At 40.0% G+C, this 18,141-nt stretch overlaps 1 protein-coding gene across 2 annotated transcripts in view; it reads left to right on the top strand.

Moving 5' to 3' along the window:
• eRF3 (eukaryotic translation release factor 3) overlaps positions 1-18,141 on the top strand; it is a 191,573-nt gene that overhangs the window by 118,337 nt on the left and 55,095 nt on the right. For both annotated transcript variants that reach the window (XM_067149636.2, XM_067149635.2), the window contains exon 6: positions 11,077-11,251. In XM_067149636.2, coding sequence (XP_067005737.1) covers positions 11,077-11,251 — 175 coding nt within the window. The remainder of the gene's footprint in view (positions 1-11,076; positions 11,252-18,141) is intronic.

The raw sequence follows: 18,141 nt of genomic DNA, 5'->3' as shown, positions 1-18,141 counted from the left end.
ACCAAGGTGGCATTGTAGGCGAGATCAAGAGATTGCCATATTGAGTGCATATACAATAGTTGTGTTGGGTGGTTGAAGTTTGTGCAAAGATACTTTATGTGAATCATTTTCATAAAAAAATAAAATATGTATGTTTAGAGAAAATGTGCACGTAGAAACTTATTCACCAACAAGGCCTTCTTTCTTTGGCGGTAGAGTTTCAGTACTTCATTTTCTGCACTTCACAGAGGCTGAGACTATTGATAGCAGGATGAAGACTCTCTAAACCGATGTTACATTGATGTAATGACAAAAAATTCAGTGATCAACAAAATATAAAATAAATAAAACTGGAAAAGCACCATTAAAAGAAGTTCCCGGAGGAAGCCAGGCCTACTGACTTTTTAAAAACGAGAGGTTGTCAGTGTCTTCTTTTACAAACATCCTAATAACTTCTGAATTTGGTCCCATGTTTTAATTTATCATCAGCAGTGCAGGTAAGGCATCACAGTCTTCTTGTTCTGCAGCAGCAGCAGCAGCTTCTGGCAGGCTCTCTATGCTCCAATGTTTTTGCAAACCTGTCAAGTTCGACACACTCTTGTAAATGTACTTCAGTCACGGGTGTTTCTTTCAGTTGCTCTCTCTCCTTCGTCTCATCGTCGATATTATACTCTCATCTTGTGCATTTCCGTGACTAAGTCATCATTTTACACAACAGTTCGTGATGAATGAAATAGAATTATCACCCCATACAATAGCAAATACCTCCATGTTATTTCATTTTCTTGACAATTTTGCACAATGAAGTGTGCCAGATGTTTCCTTACCCGCGTTTTAAAGCAGAAATGATGCCTTGGTTGAGAGGCTGGAGATAGGTGGTCATATTTGCGTGCAGCTGAAGTGAGGTTGCGTTTTTCTAAAGCAGACTGCTCTAACAGAAGAAGAATGTTTTGGCAGGTAATTTTCATTTCCAAACAAGTGATCCAGTCTTCAAATAATTTGCTTGTTATCCAGTCACTTTTTGATGCCGTGTAAATGTACCGTAAAACCTTCATGTGTTTTTTAAACACTGCGGATTTTCAAATTTTCCAGTTATAAGTGGAGGGTTTCTTTTTTCCATCGGAATTGCAGCACAGTTGGACAGTAATCCCATGGCCCTTCGGGACTGTTGCGCCATGGGGGTTGGATTCCTACCAACCAAGCGATTTGGTTGTGCAATTAGGGTTGCTTAGCTGTGAGCTTGCATTTGGGAGAATCCACCATCAGCAGCCCATTTTCACACCAGGCAAATTCTGGAGCTGTACTTCAAGTAAGACCACTACTTCTACCTTCTCATTCTTGGCCTTTTCTAGTCCTTCCGTCGCCAAAAACCGTTTAAATGTTAGTGCAACAATAACCCCTGCCTGAAAGCATAAGTTCTTCTAGGTTCTACATTCAAGACATTCAAAACATCCTTCACTGCATACAAGTTTATAGAGGCAGGACGTGATACTGTATCCTGTTCCACCGGAGACTCGGATACAAACGTAACTGCGTCAGCAAAACTACAGGAAGTGAAGGGAGTTTCTCATTGTCGTAACAGATATTAATGCTCCCTAAAGAAGCACAATAGCTCACTTTTAGCATGAAGTGCTGTGCAGGTGTGAATTTTTTAACAGCTTAGGGGCATTACTGATATTCGTACTCTGTTATTTGTTTGCCAGTTACAGATATTCTTTAGTTATTTAAAGTGCTTTGTATTTTCTGTGGTCTTCACTCTTCACATCAGGCTGTTTCTTAATTAAGGCTACATTTCCTGCCCAATCCCATCATCACGATAAGACCAATCTGTGTTTGTGCATGTAATAAACAAATAGCAAAATAAAACACATCCTGGATTGAACCCCAAGTTACTTTTTGTCCGATAGAATGACTGTTTCCCCAACTCTCATTCTGGCAGCATAGGAACAGTATGAGACATCATTTGTCTGTGGGTTCTAGTTTTTATTTAACTAGACATCCTTGGACAGCTAGGAATACAGAGAGCTACCTAGCATTTTATATACTAGTTCTGGGAATATAAATGCGTCATTGTGAGTGACAAGTACTTGTGATTAGGGGCTGCAAGAAGAGGCACGTATAGCGACTGTTCCTCCCAAAAGCTGACCTGTGTTATTCCTTCAAGACTTGGCACAGAGTCTTTATTATTGTTCCTAATATGAAATGAAACGAGGGCTGGGGACAGAGAATATTGGTTGCATAGACAAAGCATTGCCTTTAGACATTGATTCCATTTGTCTACATACATCTTACGCTGCTGGAGCCATCCGTTCAAACACACTCAATGCCAACTCGTTCACTTTAGCTTGCCATCAAGTGGATTGTTATTTTGAGCTCTTCAAACAGTTTCGTCCTCGAAATCCGAATGCTTGGCACCTCGAACCATCATTCGTTTGTAGTCTGTCCTTGCATAGTTTGTGCTTCAGTATTCTGCCAATGTTTTAAAAACGTCAGAAGTGTGGAGAGTGGGATGCGGAATTACCTCTTTTGTTCCTAATCTATTTCTCGTATCATTTCTGGTTTTTCACTGAGTGTCTTGGAATTTTAATAAAGTTGTACAAACAGACATATGTGCCCTGTACACATACTTCAGTTGCACTCGGTAAAAGCACTAGCAGCCGATTGATTGAAACAAAGAAGATCCTCACTTGCAGCTCACCATTATTACGTGAGGTCAATAATTTTGTATTAAAGAACACCAGTTTACACTTACGGGACTGGTGCAGTACTTCATGTTACATTTTATCCCTCTTTCTTTATTTATTTTTTAATTTTTAATTTATTCACAAAGCACAAGATACAGCTACACTGAGCAAATTTCACTTGCAATGTCAACAGACTATTTAAAAACTTTCATAATAAAATATAACAAACATAACAAAATATAACAAGATCAGGTACGCAGCCTACTAATAACAACTGTCCAAATCGAAAACCATGAGAATGTCCATGTTCATAGCCAAGTCGTCATGGGTCAAGATGACGGTATAATCCCTTCACATCAACTTATCTTTAAGAGACTATTTACACTCCTCTCGAATACACTTTTATTTGATGCTATATCAAGCTCTTGTCTCCTATTAATATTGTTAAAGAGTGTTGGGAGGTGGATTAGGAAAGATCGTTGAAGTATTGAGTACTGAGTGTGGGGAATGTGGAGAAGGTCTTTGGTTCTAGTGGAGCGAGAAGGAACACGGAGAGAGAAGGATGAGACAAGATGTTCCGAGCGGTAAAGCCCTTTTAAGATCCTGTGGAGGAAACTCAGGTCAGCTACCTGTCACCTGATGTGCAGCGGTGACATATTTATTTCTTTTAATACCTGCTGCGTAGACAGATTTCTGAGCTTGGGGTTTCTGTTCCTTACAATTACAGCAAAGGAGGACACTGCTCTAACTGCTTAGTATTGGAATGGGCGGCTGTTGTCCAAATCGAAGAGCAGCAGTTTAAGAGAGGTTGAATGATCGTGAGGAAGAAGTGACGAAGAGCAATGGGGTCAGAAATTTCTGTGAAGCGATAGAGAATGCCTAGTAATTTCATAGCCTTGGTTGTATATGTTTCTATGTGGGTAATTGTAATTTTGTATTGAATATTATACCTAGGTTACGCTGTTGCATAACTACGGTGATGGGCTTGTCAAGTAGGTAATATGTCGGTAGAGGAGATTTACAGAGTGTTATGGTCATGTGGCTGCATTTTTGTGGATTGGGGATAAGTTTCCAAGTACGGCACCAGTTCGAGAGGGCATTAAGTGAGGACTGTAGCAGAGCTGCATCTGCTGGATTCCTGAACTCCCTAAATATCTTGCAATCGTCAGCAAAGAGTAGGGTATTTCGTTGAGTTCGGACGGCAGATCGTCCATAAACAAAGAAAACAGCAAGAGGCCAAGAGTACTGCCTTGTGGGACACCGGAGGTGACTGGTAACCATGAGGATGAAGTGCCTGATATTACCACTCTCTGCCAACGGTTATGTAGGAAGCCAGCAAGAAGGGTCAGGAGACTGCCATGTATATTAAATCTTTCAGAGAGTTTATGGAGCAACAGAGTATGGTCTACAGAATCGAAAGCTTTCGAAATATGTACATAGCAGATATCCAGCTGTGATTTAGCTGCAATGGCATGTGATGCAAAGCTATGCAGAATGGCCAGGTTTGTTAGACAAGAGCCACCTGGTAGAAAACCATGCTGCTTGGTTGCCATATACGGCAAAGTGAATGTGAGGAGACGCTGATGTATAATTTTTTCAAAGATAAAGGATAGTGTGGGGAGAATAGAAATTGGTCGGTAAGATACATACGTACATACATTATCATTATAGACTGTTATGCCTTTCAGCGTTCAGTCTGCAAGCCTCTGAGAATTTACTAAATGTCCCCACAATCCTCGATTTGCAACTAATGTTGTGGCCTCGTTTAGTTCTATACCTCTTATCTTTAAATCGTTAGAAACCGAGTCTAACCATCGTCATCTTGGTCTCCCTCTACTTCTCTTACCCTCCATAGCAGAGTCCATTATTCTCCTAGGTAACCTATCCTCCTCCATTCGCCTCACATGACCCCACCACCGAAGCCAGTTTATGCGTACAGCTTCATCCATCGAGTTCATTCTGAAATTAGCCTTTATCTCCTCATTCCAAGTACCCTCCTGCCATTGCTCCCACCTGTTCGTAACGGCCATCATTCTTGCTTCTTTCATGTCTGTCACTTCTAACTTATGAATAAGATATCCTGGGTCCACCCAGCTTTCGCTCCCGTAAAGCAAAGTTGGTCTGAAAGCAGACCGATGTAAAGATAGTTTCGTCTGGGAGCTGACTTCCTTCTTACAGAATACTGCTGATCGCAACTGCGAGCTCACTGCATTAGCTTTACTACACCTTGATTCAATCTAACTTACTATATTACCATCCTGGGAGAACACACAACCTAAATACTTGAAATTATCGACCTGTTCTAGCTTTGTATCACCAATCTGACATTCAATTCTGTTTAATTTCTTACCTACTGACATCAATTTAGTCTTCGAGAGGCTAATTTTCATACCATACTCATTGCACCTATTTTCAAGTTCCAAGATATTAGACTGCAGGCTTTCGGCACAGTCTGTCATTAAGACCAGGTCGTCAGCATAGGCCAAACTGCTTACTACATTTCCACCTAACTAAATCCCTCCCTGCCATTTTATGCCTTTCAGCAGATGATTTATGTAAACTCCGAACAGCAAAGGTGAAAGATTACGGCCTTGTCTAACCCCTGTAAGTACCCTGAAGCAAGAACTCATTCTACCATCAATTCTCACTGAAGCCCAATTGTCAACATAAATGCCGTTGATTGATTTTAATAATCTACCTTTAATTCCGTAGTCCCCCAGTATAGTGAACATCCTTTCCCTCGGTACCCTGTCATGCTTTCTCTCGATCTACGAAACATAAACACAACTGCCTATTCCTCTCGTAGCATTTTTCAGTTACCTGGCGCATACTGAAAATCTGATCCTGACAGCCTCTCCGTGGTCTGAAGCCACACTGGTTTTCATCCAACTTCCTCTCAACGACTGATCGCACCCTCCCTTCCAAGATGCCAGTGAATACTTTGCCTAGTATACTAATCAATGAGATACCTCGATAGTTGTTGCAATCCTTCCTGTTCCCTTGCTTATAGAAAGGTGCAATTACTGCTTTTGTCCAATCTGAAGGTACCTTACCAACACTCCACGCTAATTTTACTACTCTATGAAGCCATTTCATCCCTGCCTTCCCACTATACTTCACCATTTCAGGTCTAATTTCATCTATTCCTGCTGCCTTATGACAATGGAGTTTATTTACCATCCTTTCCACTTCCTCAAACATAATTTCACCATCATCATTTTCCTCCTCCCCATGAGCTTGGCTGTTTGCAACACCACCATGATGATTTCCTTTTACATTGAGAAGATCTTCAAAATATTCCCTCCACCTCTCCAGTGATTCCCTGGGATCTATTATGAGTTCACCTGAATTACTCAAAACCCTGGTCATTTCCTTTTTCCCTCCCTTCCTAAGATTCTTTATTACTGTCCAGAAAGGTTTCCCTGCTGCTTGACCTAGCCTTTCCAGGTTATTACCGAAATCTTCCCATGACTTCTTTTTGGATTCAACAACTATTTGTTTCGCTCTGTTTCTTTCATCTACGTACAAATCCCTGTCTGCCTCGACCCTTGTTTGGAGCCATTTTTGATAAGCCTTCTTTTTACGTATAGAGGCTGCTCTCACTTCATCATTCCACCATTATGTTCGCCTTTTCCCATCTTTACACACAGTTGTTCCTAGGCATTCTCTTGCTGTTTCTACTACAGCATCCCTGTATGCCACCCATTCACTTTCTATATCTTGAACCTGCCTACTGTCTACTGTTTGAAACTTCTCACTAATCATATCCATGTACTTCTGTCTAATTTCCTCGTCCAGGAGATTTTCTACCCTTATTCATTTGCAGACAGATTTCACTATCTCTACCCTAGGCCTAGAGATACTTAGTTCACTACAGATAGGATAGTGGTCTGTATCATCAAAAGATCCGCAGAAAACTCGTACATTCCTAACAGATTTCCTGAATTCGAAGTCTGTTAAGATATAGTCTATTATGGATCTGGAACCCCTAGCCTCCCATGTGTATCCTTCAGTTCTATTCCCAACTCTCGCATTGAAATCGCCCATTAGCACTATTCTATCCTTGCTGTTAACCCTGACCATGATGTCACTCAATGCTTCATAAAACTTGTCAACTTCATCCTCATCTGCACCCTCACATGGTGAATACACGGACACAATTCTTGTCCTAATTCCTCCAACTGACAAATCTTCCCACATCATTTGCTCATTTACGTGCCTAACAGAAACTATGTTGCGTGCAATGGTATTCCTGATAAAGAGCCCTACCCCAGACTTTGCCCTTCCCTTTCTAACACCCGTCAAGTACACTTTATAATCTCCTATCTCTTTCTCGTTATCTCCCCTTATCCGAATATCACTTAATCCTAGCACATCCAGATGCATCCTCTTTGCTGACTCAGCCAGTTCTACCTTCTTTCTTCCATAAGCCCCATTAATATTGATAGCTCCCCATCGAATTCCATTTCGTTCGCCAAGTTGTTTCCATTTAAAGATAAAAATTTCATTGTTCCGTATTGAAATTATTAACATTAAAAATTAAATAATTGAAGTTCAACCAATTCAATACATAAAAGAAAGAAATGTATTAATTACATTCTTATTTAAATGGGACCGGTTTCGACCCTAGTCCAGGTCATCGTCAGCCGTAAAAACAAGTAGGCGAAATCACACAATGTTTATGAATATTGGAGAAATGGGTCAGATTCACACTCTGTCAGGCACAAAGTCACAACACTATCAAATAATATATGAAGATTATAAGTAAACTTGAAGTCGCAGACGAATAGATTTGTAGAAGCAAACCGCCAGTTCCCGGTGATCAGCGCGGCACATTCAAGGTCGTGCGCTGCGGTCTCGAACGCCAAAGTTGAGTGGAGAATGTCTTGAAGGTCCAATATTTGTCTCGGCTGTGGGAAGTTAAGTACGTATATAAAAAATATACGATGCAAATCAGTATAATTGAATGAGAACTTGTGCTCCTGCTAAGTTCTTGGAAAACAGTTGACTTGAAAAACAATTGTAAAGAGAAAAAAATGTAGTAAAAAGCGCAGTATCGGAAAACAAATGAAAACTTATATGCACAGTGCGCTATTTTTTAAATTGAAAAAATTATTAGGACATGATTGAAGTAGTCGAAGTTGGCGCAAGACAAGAGTTAAAATTTGAAAGAGGAGAACTGAAATGAAGGTCGATTGGTGTTTTTTTTTTTTAATATATAAATAGAGAAGGTAGAATAAATTAACAGAGGAAGAGTGATAGTGAAAAAAGAGAAAAAATAAAAGAGATTGAAGTTAGATGGTATTGAGGAAGGATAAGATAGGGAAAATGAAGGAGGTGTAGTTTAGGGTGGGTTAGGAGGGTGGGTTATTGGAGGTAGAAAATGTGGGTGGGAACTTTGTAAGGCATGGAAAATAGAATTGGGGTTTTGGAATTTGGAATTTTTGAGAAGAAGAATTAGGAAGTCAAAAAGGATATTGGGTTTTTCAGAAATGTCGTTTAAATTGAAATTAGGGTTGAAGTACTGGTCAAGGTGGATAAAGCAATTTTCAGTAATGTTTAAGAGGGGGCCTTTGTTAATGATTTTAAGTATATTCATGTCATTGTCAATACTGGTGAAACTATGCTTGGAGTCTTGTATGTGCTGTCCTATGGCAGAGAATCTGTTGTATTTAATGGCGTTGACATGTTCAGAGTACCTGATATTGAAGTTGCGGCCAGTTTGTCCGACGTAGGAGGAATTGCAGTTGTTGCATTTGAATCTGTATACACCAGATTTAGAAAAAGCATTAGACTTATTTAGAGATTTAGAGTTGTGTAAGATATCAAGATTTCTATTGTTAGTTCTAAAAGAAATTCTCATGTTATGTTTTTAAAAAATATTAGTTATTTTATAAGCATCCTGAGTGAAAGTGAAGGTGGAAAAAGCAGTTGGTTTTATTGTGTCTTTAGATAAAGTGGTTTTTGGACGGTGTTTGAATTTGTTGATGATGCGGTTAATGAAGGAGTTGTTAAAGCCATTAAATTTAGCAATGTTGCGGATGGTGCTTAATTTTTTTTTTTTTTTAGATATGCATTTTTTTCCTTTCATGACAACTTGATATTTTTAAACTTCATTGAAATTGAAACTGTATTCCGGCTCCAAATGGTGACCCTAATTGGAGGACGGATGGACGATTTATTTCTTTAATAAATCTCTCTCTCTAGTTCAGATCAGTGATACGGTAAATGACGCTGATTTCTTGCAATAGTTCAGATCACCTGCAGATTAGCAGAATTCTACTGTAGTTTCGTTTTCCATCATGTTCAGATCTGAGGCGTCCAGAAGCAAAACGCTCTGAGTGCACCAGAACATTTTTTTTTTCAGGAAACACAAAAAACGTCTTACTTCCTTTGGTTCGCAGATATGCAAAATTCCTTTTCATTGTAGACTTATATTCACTTATGGACTATTCTTTATGACAATCTTTAAAATAATGGGGTTTTATTTTTTTAGTTATTACCAAAAATTGTTTGGATTCACCGAGTTTTGCTCCTGTTTTCATGGATCTAGGTAAGTTTGTTTCTGTAGAGATATTATCACAATGTAATTGGAAAGAAGAGGCCTTAATGCTGGTTCAAATGACAAAAGAAATTATTTATTGACTACAAGTGTGATTACATAGCATATGACATCAAATGAAAGTCTGCAAGAAGTAAAAAGGCCACAACCTTGCAAGTCATGTCCTGTTCCATCAAAATTACACAGGCAACTCATTGTCTTCTGGATGAATTTCAAACTCTGAGTCCTCCTCTGCATTGTTCACAGCTGTTTGAGAATCCATCAGATTCTTATAGAAAACAAGATCTTCGTTTTCTTCCCAAGTCTCCCCGAAATGCTTTCTAAGCAGACAATCAATGTCCCTAACTTTCACTTCCTTTAAGGCTCTTCCAATCTGGATAACATTCGGCTTCATAGACGAGTGGGCTTTGCCACGTCTGCATATCCCTCTCCCTTCAGCAGCGTCCATTCTGTAGGCCACTTCACCTCTTATTAGTGCGTTTCCGTGTTTACTCCTTGTGATCACAACCCTTTTTACAGGAACAAAACAAATTTGAAGTGCCACTGACCACAGGGCTTGACGACATCAGCAACACCGAGCTCGATAGCTGCAGTCGCTTAAGTGCGGCCAGTATCCAGTATTCGGGAGATAGTAGGTTCGAACTCCACTGTCGGCAGCCCCGAAAATGCTTTTCCGTGGTTTCCCATTTTCACACCAGGCAAATGCTCACACTTCTAGCCCTTCCCTGTCCCATCGTCGCCATAAGACCTATCTGTGTCGGTGCGACGTAAAGCAACTAGCAAAAAAAAAAAAAAGACATCAGCAACTGCATCCTTCCAACACCGATTGACGACATCTGCTCCCAGCTGGAAAACTATTCCGTCATCCTTGAATACTTCGTGGTATTCACTCAGTAATATGACAGTAACTTTCGACCTGAGAACTTTTTCTATTCAACCAAAAATTCTATCGGGTGATAGAAAAGAATGTCCAACCATTGGATGGAAGATCTTCACCCGTTTCACACTGACAGGAGCCTCTTGTGTTAGCCAAAAGCACAGCATACCCAGCATTGTCTGGTTCTTGTTTTGCCCTACACAGCTGTCCGACATTAGGTGGATGGTGTGGATGCCATTCAAATCTGTTGATGTTAACCCGTAATGCATACAGGACACAATTTCATTAGATCCATTTGCAAAATCTGTTTCTTTCCAAGTGTAAATAAATGCATTTCCCTGGTTTTTCCACGCACCTGATGGGCCTTGGCAGATCGTAAAATTGTACACATACATTTGGCGTGTATAATAAGCACTTTGATCTTGCAACTTAGGCAATGTAAGGTTTTTGGCAATCAAATGTGAAGGTTATTTCACCATTGTCCTCAACTTTCAGTTCATCATAAAAAGCTTTTGCCTTAGGTTTGTGCACAAGCTCAGAACTAACATCCATGGAGAAAAAAGCTTGTAAAGTAGCATTATTCAAATGCAGGACACAGTGTGTATTAAGCTAGTTTTGCATCTGCAAACCACCTTAAGTAATGGCGCTTGGTCAGGATACACCAAGTTCTGCTTCTTTATGATGAAAATGGATTCACAGACGTGGAAACACACTCTTTTGCATCTGTAGGCTGTTTTCGGGGTGCAATTTAAAGCAGACAGAAGCAGTTTTGCTCGAGTTTTAAGGGTCCAATCAACAGACGAGAGCAAGGAGAACAAAATGGTGGCAACAGCTCATTTTCGAGCAAAAGTGGATTTACTGCATTTTGCATCTGGAAGCCTCATCTATGGTTATGTGCTCCTCCAACTGGCATAGGACGTAGCAATACTTCATCAGGTTTGCTATGTTTATTGATTTAAAAAATTTGTTTTCAGAGGTGATGCATTTATACCATTCATCGACAAGTTGCCTTCTCTGAACCGTAAGATGGGAGGCCCCTTCGTCATGCCTGTGGTGGACAAATACAAAGATATGGGAATGGTTGTGATGGGTAAAGTGGAAGCTGGGGAAGCCAAGAAGGGGCAGTCATTACTCCTCATGCCTAACAGGGTGAGTAACATATTATACAGACTGTTACATAAGTTGCTGTTCACTTAGATAAGGTTGTATGTTCAAAACTAACCAAGGTTTTTCTAGAATCTTACCTCGAGATATATGGTTGAACTAATTGTTATGAGACTCATGATTGTCTAACATTTAACTGTTTTAGTTAAATATTCAATTGGTAAATGGCCATTGAAAAATTTATATTGGTGTAGTGTTTACTTGTTCAGTTCGGATTTTAATTTTGATTCTTCCAGTTTTTCATGTTGAACATGTCTTTTGACAAGGAGATAAATACACAAATTTGATGCAGGAGCCATTTTTCTCAAATTCCCAGAAACAACAGGTGTACTTCATGACAGTGCAGTTCGTTATCTTAATGACAAATTTTGAGAGACAGGCTCTGCGTTTGGTGGGGTCACCTAAACTAAACAAAGAAAAGTTGCGGAACATTTCTTCTCCATATTGGCACAGGAGGAAGATATCGACACTCAAAATGTTTTCATACAAAGTAACTGGTTTGCTTTGTTAACACACTGCAGGAGTGTGGTGCATTCTCCAAGATTTCATGGGCCAACTACAAGAAGACGTGAAAAGTAGAGGCACAAAACAAGTTTCATATGTGGGCGAGCCAGTTGTTGGTTAAGATCTCGCAGCCATAGTGACCGCTGCATACATACCACAACCAGGAAATGTTTTTGAATTAAATAAAAGGAGTTCACACTTGTAGATGTCACTTCCAACCTTTGTTCTAAGTACGGAACTACTGTCCAAACACTCTGTATTTTCAACCAACTTTCAGCAGATGATAATTCCCTTTGTAAAAATATTAGAGTTTTAAAAATTGTCAGTTTTTCATTGATCTGGAGTTGTAAATGTATAAAATCATCATTTTACAGTTCTACTCTCCTGGGTACTGTTGGCAAGCCTCTTTCACTCTTGATTGTTGAGATATGCTCTGTTGTTAATGATGATGTCCAGGGCCCTCCCCCGATCTGTAATGGCCATCTTTTTCATGTCTATCCAGTGGATTCTTCGTCTTCCTGCCACATGTCTCTCCAAATTAACTTGTGCTGTCCTTGTTGCTCCATCCTCCTTACATGCCAAAACCACCTCAATCTTACAATGATGTCTCAATCCCAGCTGTAATTCCTGAACTTGTCCACTTTTGTTTTTCGAACTGTGGACCTCAGGAACTTCATCTCAGATGCTTGCAACCTTGGTGCAGGTTTCCATACCATAGGTTAAGACTGGTGTGAAGTACTGAATGAAAATCACCAGCTTAGATTTACTTGGTACTTTGGGATCCCAGAGGAGTGTTCGTACTTGCTGCACTCTTATTTGCCACCTCCTGTGTGGCTAGTGTATCTCGAGATATTACACTGCTGAGGTATGTGAAGCTTTCCACACTTTCTAGTGGATGGTTTCCTAGCATGATGTCCCTCTCTGTTTATTGCCATCACTACTGTTTTGAGTTCACTTATCTTGAGATTGAACTCCTGGAACTTAACCCTCCATTTATTGAGTCTCAACTGCGCTTGTTGCACAGATCATAACATCATTGCATTCAGTTCACCAGAGGTTTTCTTGGTGTTCTCCATTATGTCATCCATGATGGTGGTAGTGGGGGATAGTGCACACTGCCTTGCTGGACTCCACTATTGGTCTGGAACCAGGATGAATGTCCATCACCCAATCGCACACAGCTGGTAGAGTGCTCATATAGCATCTGAACTTTCCCCACCAGTCCTTCTGGCACGTTTCTTTTTCTCAGCCATTCCCGTACCTTCTCTTGCAATACTTTAATGTCTTCTCAATATCAAAGAAAACTATAAATAGATCTTTGTCTTTTTCTCAATATTTCTCCAGTAATGTCCGGACACTGAAGATTAGGTCTGTTCGTGGACCTGTTATGCGTGAAGTCATACTGTTCCTCTTCTAACTGTGGCTCTAAGACGATTTTCAATCAGTTCTCTAAGAATTTCTCATGAATCTCAAGCCCATCAGAAAGGAGTGTTATTCTCCAGTAGTTGGAGCAATTTTGGTGATTTTCTTTCTTAAAGAGGGGGATAATGACACCGTTGCTCCTATCAGTAGGTCATCCTTCCAAACTGCATTGGGCACCTTGTATAGACACTGTAAACCCTGGACTCCTGCTGACTTTAATTCTTAAAGGCTGCTTCTGTGCCACTGTTTCTGTTACTCGGTGTAGGTTTAAATAGCTCATTCTTTTGTTCTCTGATCTGCTTCAGTCTTGTTCAGTATGTGATTACAATGATGTCCTTGTTTCCTAGCCAGGTTTCCATTAGTGTCGTCAATTGTTTTGATGGTTTCAACTACACTCCTGTTGTTTTGATCACTCTGAACAATTGTTTCATATTGCCTCTGCTGTCTTCCTCGAGTTTTTGAGTTCTCCCTGCACTTTATCTTCTCTTCTACTACTCTTTTAACTCTCAGTTTCTTGTCGCAGTAAACTTGCTCAAGGTCTTTGATCTTACCTGTTCTGTTGGGTACGTCCCTCCCTCTGCCTTAAAATTAATTTTCAGGTTCCTGTGGTGACGTGGAGTGATCTAGAAAGACCCATGTGTAAGCAATGCAATGGCGAGACTGGCATTGTAGAAATAGATATGTGGCCAGGACCGAATGGTGATCACTTGGCCATGTGAAAGAGCTGTGTGGCTGAAGTAGAAAAATTTCATGAGTAAAAATATTTGAGTGTTTTGGGGCTGTGGGCTACAACTCTAAGCTGGAGTTAAAGTGCAACAAAAATCTTCAATGGTAATATAATTGTCCACTTAGTCAATACAAGTAAAATTTATATACAGTTTTTAAAGTTGCAAAAAACAAGCAAACGAGTTGGCCGTGCGATTAGATGCGTGCAGCTGTGAGCTTGCATTCGGGAGAGTGGGTTTGAATCCCATTGTCGGCGGCCCTGAAGATGATGTTCCGTGGTTTTCCATTTTCACATCAGGCAAATACTGGGGCTGTACCTTAACTCATTGCGGACCGTGGACGGTGTAAGACGTTCAAGCTTGCTCCTATGCTGCGGGCCGTGGACGGCGTAAGACGTTTAATGTTCCGCGCGAAGCAATGCTGTTTATATTCGTCATCTATGCATTCTTACACCTTAGTCAGCGTTACTGGTTGTAGCAGGAAGTTGGTTGACCTTGTTGAGATAACCCTCGCGTTGAGTGGGCTCATGTTTATCTCAGCAGTTTTAGCTGGAAAATCTCATAACTTCCTCGCGCGTCAAGCCGGTACTTGAGATTCCAATGCAGTGCGTGTCGTCCTTACCGAGTGTAGCATAATGGCTTATAATACAAAGTTTCTTACGGAAGATTAAATAGATATTGTTCACAATGATTATTCTGGTGATGAACTTATTCCTGAAATAGACTCAGATATTGAAAGTGAGAGTGACGAGGAAATTGCAATTCCTGAATCCGATAGGCCTATAGAGAAAAGTGAAGTGCCTGATACATATCATCCTAGTTATTGTCCACAAGTTCCACCATTTACAGAGAATTCAGGTATAAACGTTCAAATAGAAAATAAGCAGGATATTTCGAGTTACGTGAGTATTTTCATGAATGACGAATTTTATCAGTATGTGTGTGAGCAGACCAATTTATACGCGAGTCAAGTGATAAGTGTGGCGCCCCGGTCTTTCACAAAGAATTCGATCATGCAATCGTGGAAACCGATTAGTCCAAAATCCTGATATAAAAATGTACTGGACCGAAGACCCTGTTATTCGTACTACGATATTTTCTAAAACAATGTTGCGAATACGCTTCCTTCATATTCTTTCATTTCTTCACTTCGATGACAGTAATCGTTATGCCGTTAGGTTGTATAAAATTAGACGTATTTTGAAACCTGTCACACCAGATATCACACCTTAAATATTTACTAGAGGTAAGCACAAAGTATCATTTTTTAAACATTTATAGTTTAGGAGTAATTGTAAATTGTGATAAGTGATGCACGTCAAGAGGGTCGGGCATGAAAATGGCCGGTCCAGGCATTCAAGTGTCCCACTCAGAAGCAGGTACTGAACGTGTTAATTAAGACCACAGCAATTTCCTTCCCACTCCTAGCCATAAGACGTATAGGAGTGGGTGATACGTAAAACAACTTAAAAACAAAAAAGAAATACAAAAATCGTTACTTAGTAGAACATGTTTCGGCCTCCTTGGGACATTAAATATTACGATGAGACAACGTACATTTCTCTACATACATCTTCATTATAAACCGTAATACCTCTGTGAATTTACTAAACACTGCCACAGTCCTTTGTTTGTAACTACTGTAGACCTCCTCCCGTTGTTTGTACCAGCAATCATTCTCGCTACTAACTTATGAATAAGATATCCTGAGCACACCCTGCTTTCGCTCACGTAAAGCAAAGTTGGTCTGGAAACAGACTGATGTAAAGATAGTTTCGTCTGGGAGCTGACTTCCTTCTTACAGAATACTGTGAGCTCACTGCATTAGCTTTACTACACCTTGATTCAATCTCATTTACTATATTACCATCCTGGGAGAACACACATCCTAAATACTTGAAATTATCGACCTGTTCTCTAAAACAATGAACATTTTAGATCGGAATGAATATTAGAAGGTGAAATATGGAAGTTATTTTACTCATTCTCCATCGGCTTTGGTATGCTGCTCAGTGCTTGTCAGCTGCCAATATGGTCGCTAGCAGCGTCGTCAGAGGAAGGGTAAACAAGGAGTATGAGGTGCATAATATGGGCAAACAACATGGTCATAATGTGACGTGAAAACAGTAGAATGTTTGAATTGGATACATAGTCCTATAAAACACTTGAATTGTATGAAGGCACTTTCTCTGTTGATTGCACATACTACGGGAGCATCTGGGCCTGTTTCATTTCAAACATGTTCTGTATGTTTGGATAAGCTTTAAGTGTTTAAAAGGTGGCTTTCTTTGCAAGTGCTACTACAAGTGGGACAACTAGCTGATTGTTCTCAACTAAAATCTATAAACTCCCAAAAAAAAGAAAACATAGTAACACTATTACGGTTGGGAGGGGGAAAGAAGATATATATAACTTAGCGCATGCAGCTCCGAGACCGATATTTCGAGCCATCCAACATGCAATGTAATACAAACCTTCAATCTCCATTTCAGTGTTAGTTTCATCAGTTGAAACAGTATCATATGTGCCTTCTTCAAAATAGAATATTTTTCTGTTGAAAGGTAACTCATGACGCATTACTCCACACTTGCACAGGCATATATTCATCACTGGTTTCAGTTCACGTGTTTCTCTATTATTCCAGCAATAATCATTCCAAGACAACAGCGAGGTAGAGTGGTCGTATAAGCCTCCTCGAGAAAACAAGTTCTTGGTTCAGTTGGTGGGTTAAAACTTACTTCATTCGAGATCAGGTATTTCAAGGAGGAGATAGTCTCAAGGATAGCTTTGTGGAACACTTTTCTCATTGCAGATCATACCGTTAATAAGGCCAGACATTTTATTTAAAATTTTGTCTTCTTTTAACTAAAAACCGTATGCATTTTTGCTAGGGACTTAACAAATTGCTGCACGTTAGCAATTCATGAGATCGTACCAAGTGAATTCACTCGTGCCTTCAACAACAGTTGCATCATCTCCTACTCACCTCAAGGACTAGTCATACAAAGCGCCATGAAACTCTGACACTCCTCACATGTTACTACACAGGCTTTTAGCAAAACTAGCATCCGGTAACAAGCTTCAGAACAGGCCACGGCAGGTGCCGATATCTGATGTGAAAGTGGGGACATTGTGAAAGTGCTGCACGTGAGTGTGTTGAGAGCTGTCCACTGTCAGCATACGGGCTCTGCATGAATTGACTGGACATTCTAGTTTAATTATTTCTATATGTTCGATGTATATTTTTGCACATTATGCTTGTAAATACCATAAGATGATGATAATAATAATAATAATAATAATAATCATAACCGAATGTAGATGAAGCCTTCCAAACGCAGAAACCTGTTTTATACTAATCTTGATGTACATGTATCTATGTCTTTGCCCATGTGAAGAAGTTAATTTACAGATATCAGTTTTAACCCTCAGAGGGCGGAATTTAATATATTAAATCCCACAACAGGTCGCCTGGGAACGGAATTTAACCTATTAAATGGTCAGAGATCCAGCGTCACCGGCGCTTGTAGTAATCGAAAAGCACAACAGATGGCAGTATAGGTCTGTCTGCCTGAAGGGGAATCCTCAAATAGAGTTGCATTATCAGCCTGCTAGCTTTTCACTAGCTGTGAGTGGCTATCGTGTTCAGTTGAGCGTGCGTCGCAAGTCCCGAGACCAGCTTCCTGCGATTTATATTCAGTAAATCCTCATTAATTTAAAGTCGTTGGGGCACAAAAATCGGACTTGAATTACGCGATTTCTAATTAACCACCGAAACGTAATTCAGAAATGCCAACCCTTGCGGCGTCACAAAGACCCTTACTGCATGCAGTTAACCTTGATTCAGAGTTTGAACCTTTCAAATGTTTTGAAAAAAGAATCTATTTCCAAAATGTATGCATCCAACAAGGTGCATTTACAGTATTCATAAAATACACTTGGATAACTCACCGGCAAACATAACCTCACGCAATGAAATAAAAAAAAAAATTCAAAGAAGAGTGCAAGTGCTTTATTCATTGGATAACTGTACTGTATGAATTTGATGCCTTGTACTTACAAGAACAGTACAGTACATCCTGGCTTATCGAACTTTCCTATGATGGGAGGGGGGAGTCTATCACTTCCGTCTGCATTACAACATGGAACAGTGACTATCCTTGTAGGATTTCCCGCCATGGCACTTGTCCATGACTGCCTTGTCTCTTAATTCTAAATACCAAC

This window comes from Anabrus simplex, chromosome 6 (genome assembly GCF_040414725.1).
Source record: "Anabrus simplex isolate iqAnaSimp1 chromosome 6, ASM4041472v1, whole genome shotgun sequence".
NCBI classification, from domain to species: Eukaryota; Metazoa; Arthropoda; class Insecta; order Orthoptera; family Tettigoniidae; genus Anabrus; species Anabrus simplex.
Note: the sequence above shows the minus strand (reverse complement) of the source record. Positions and strands in the feature narration are given on the sequence as shown.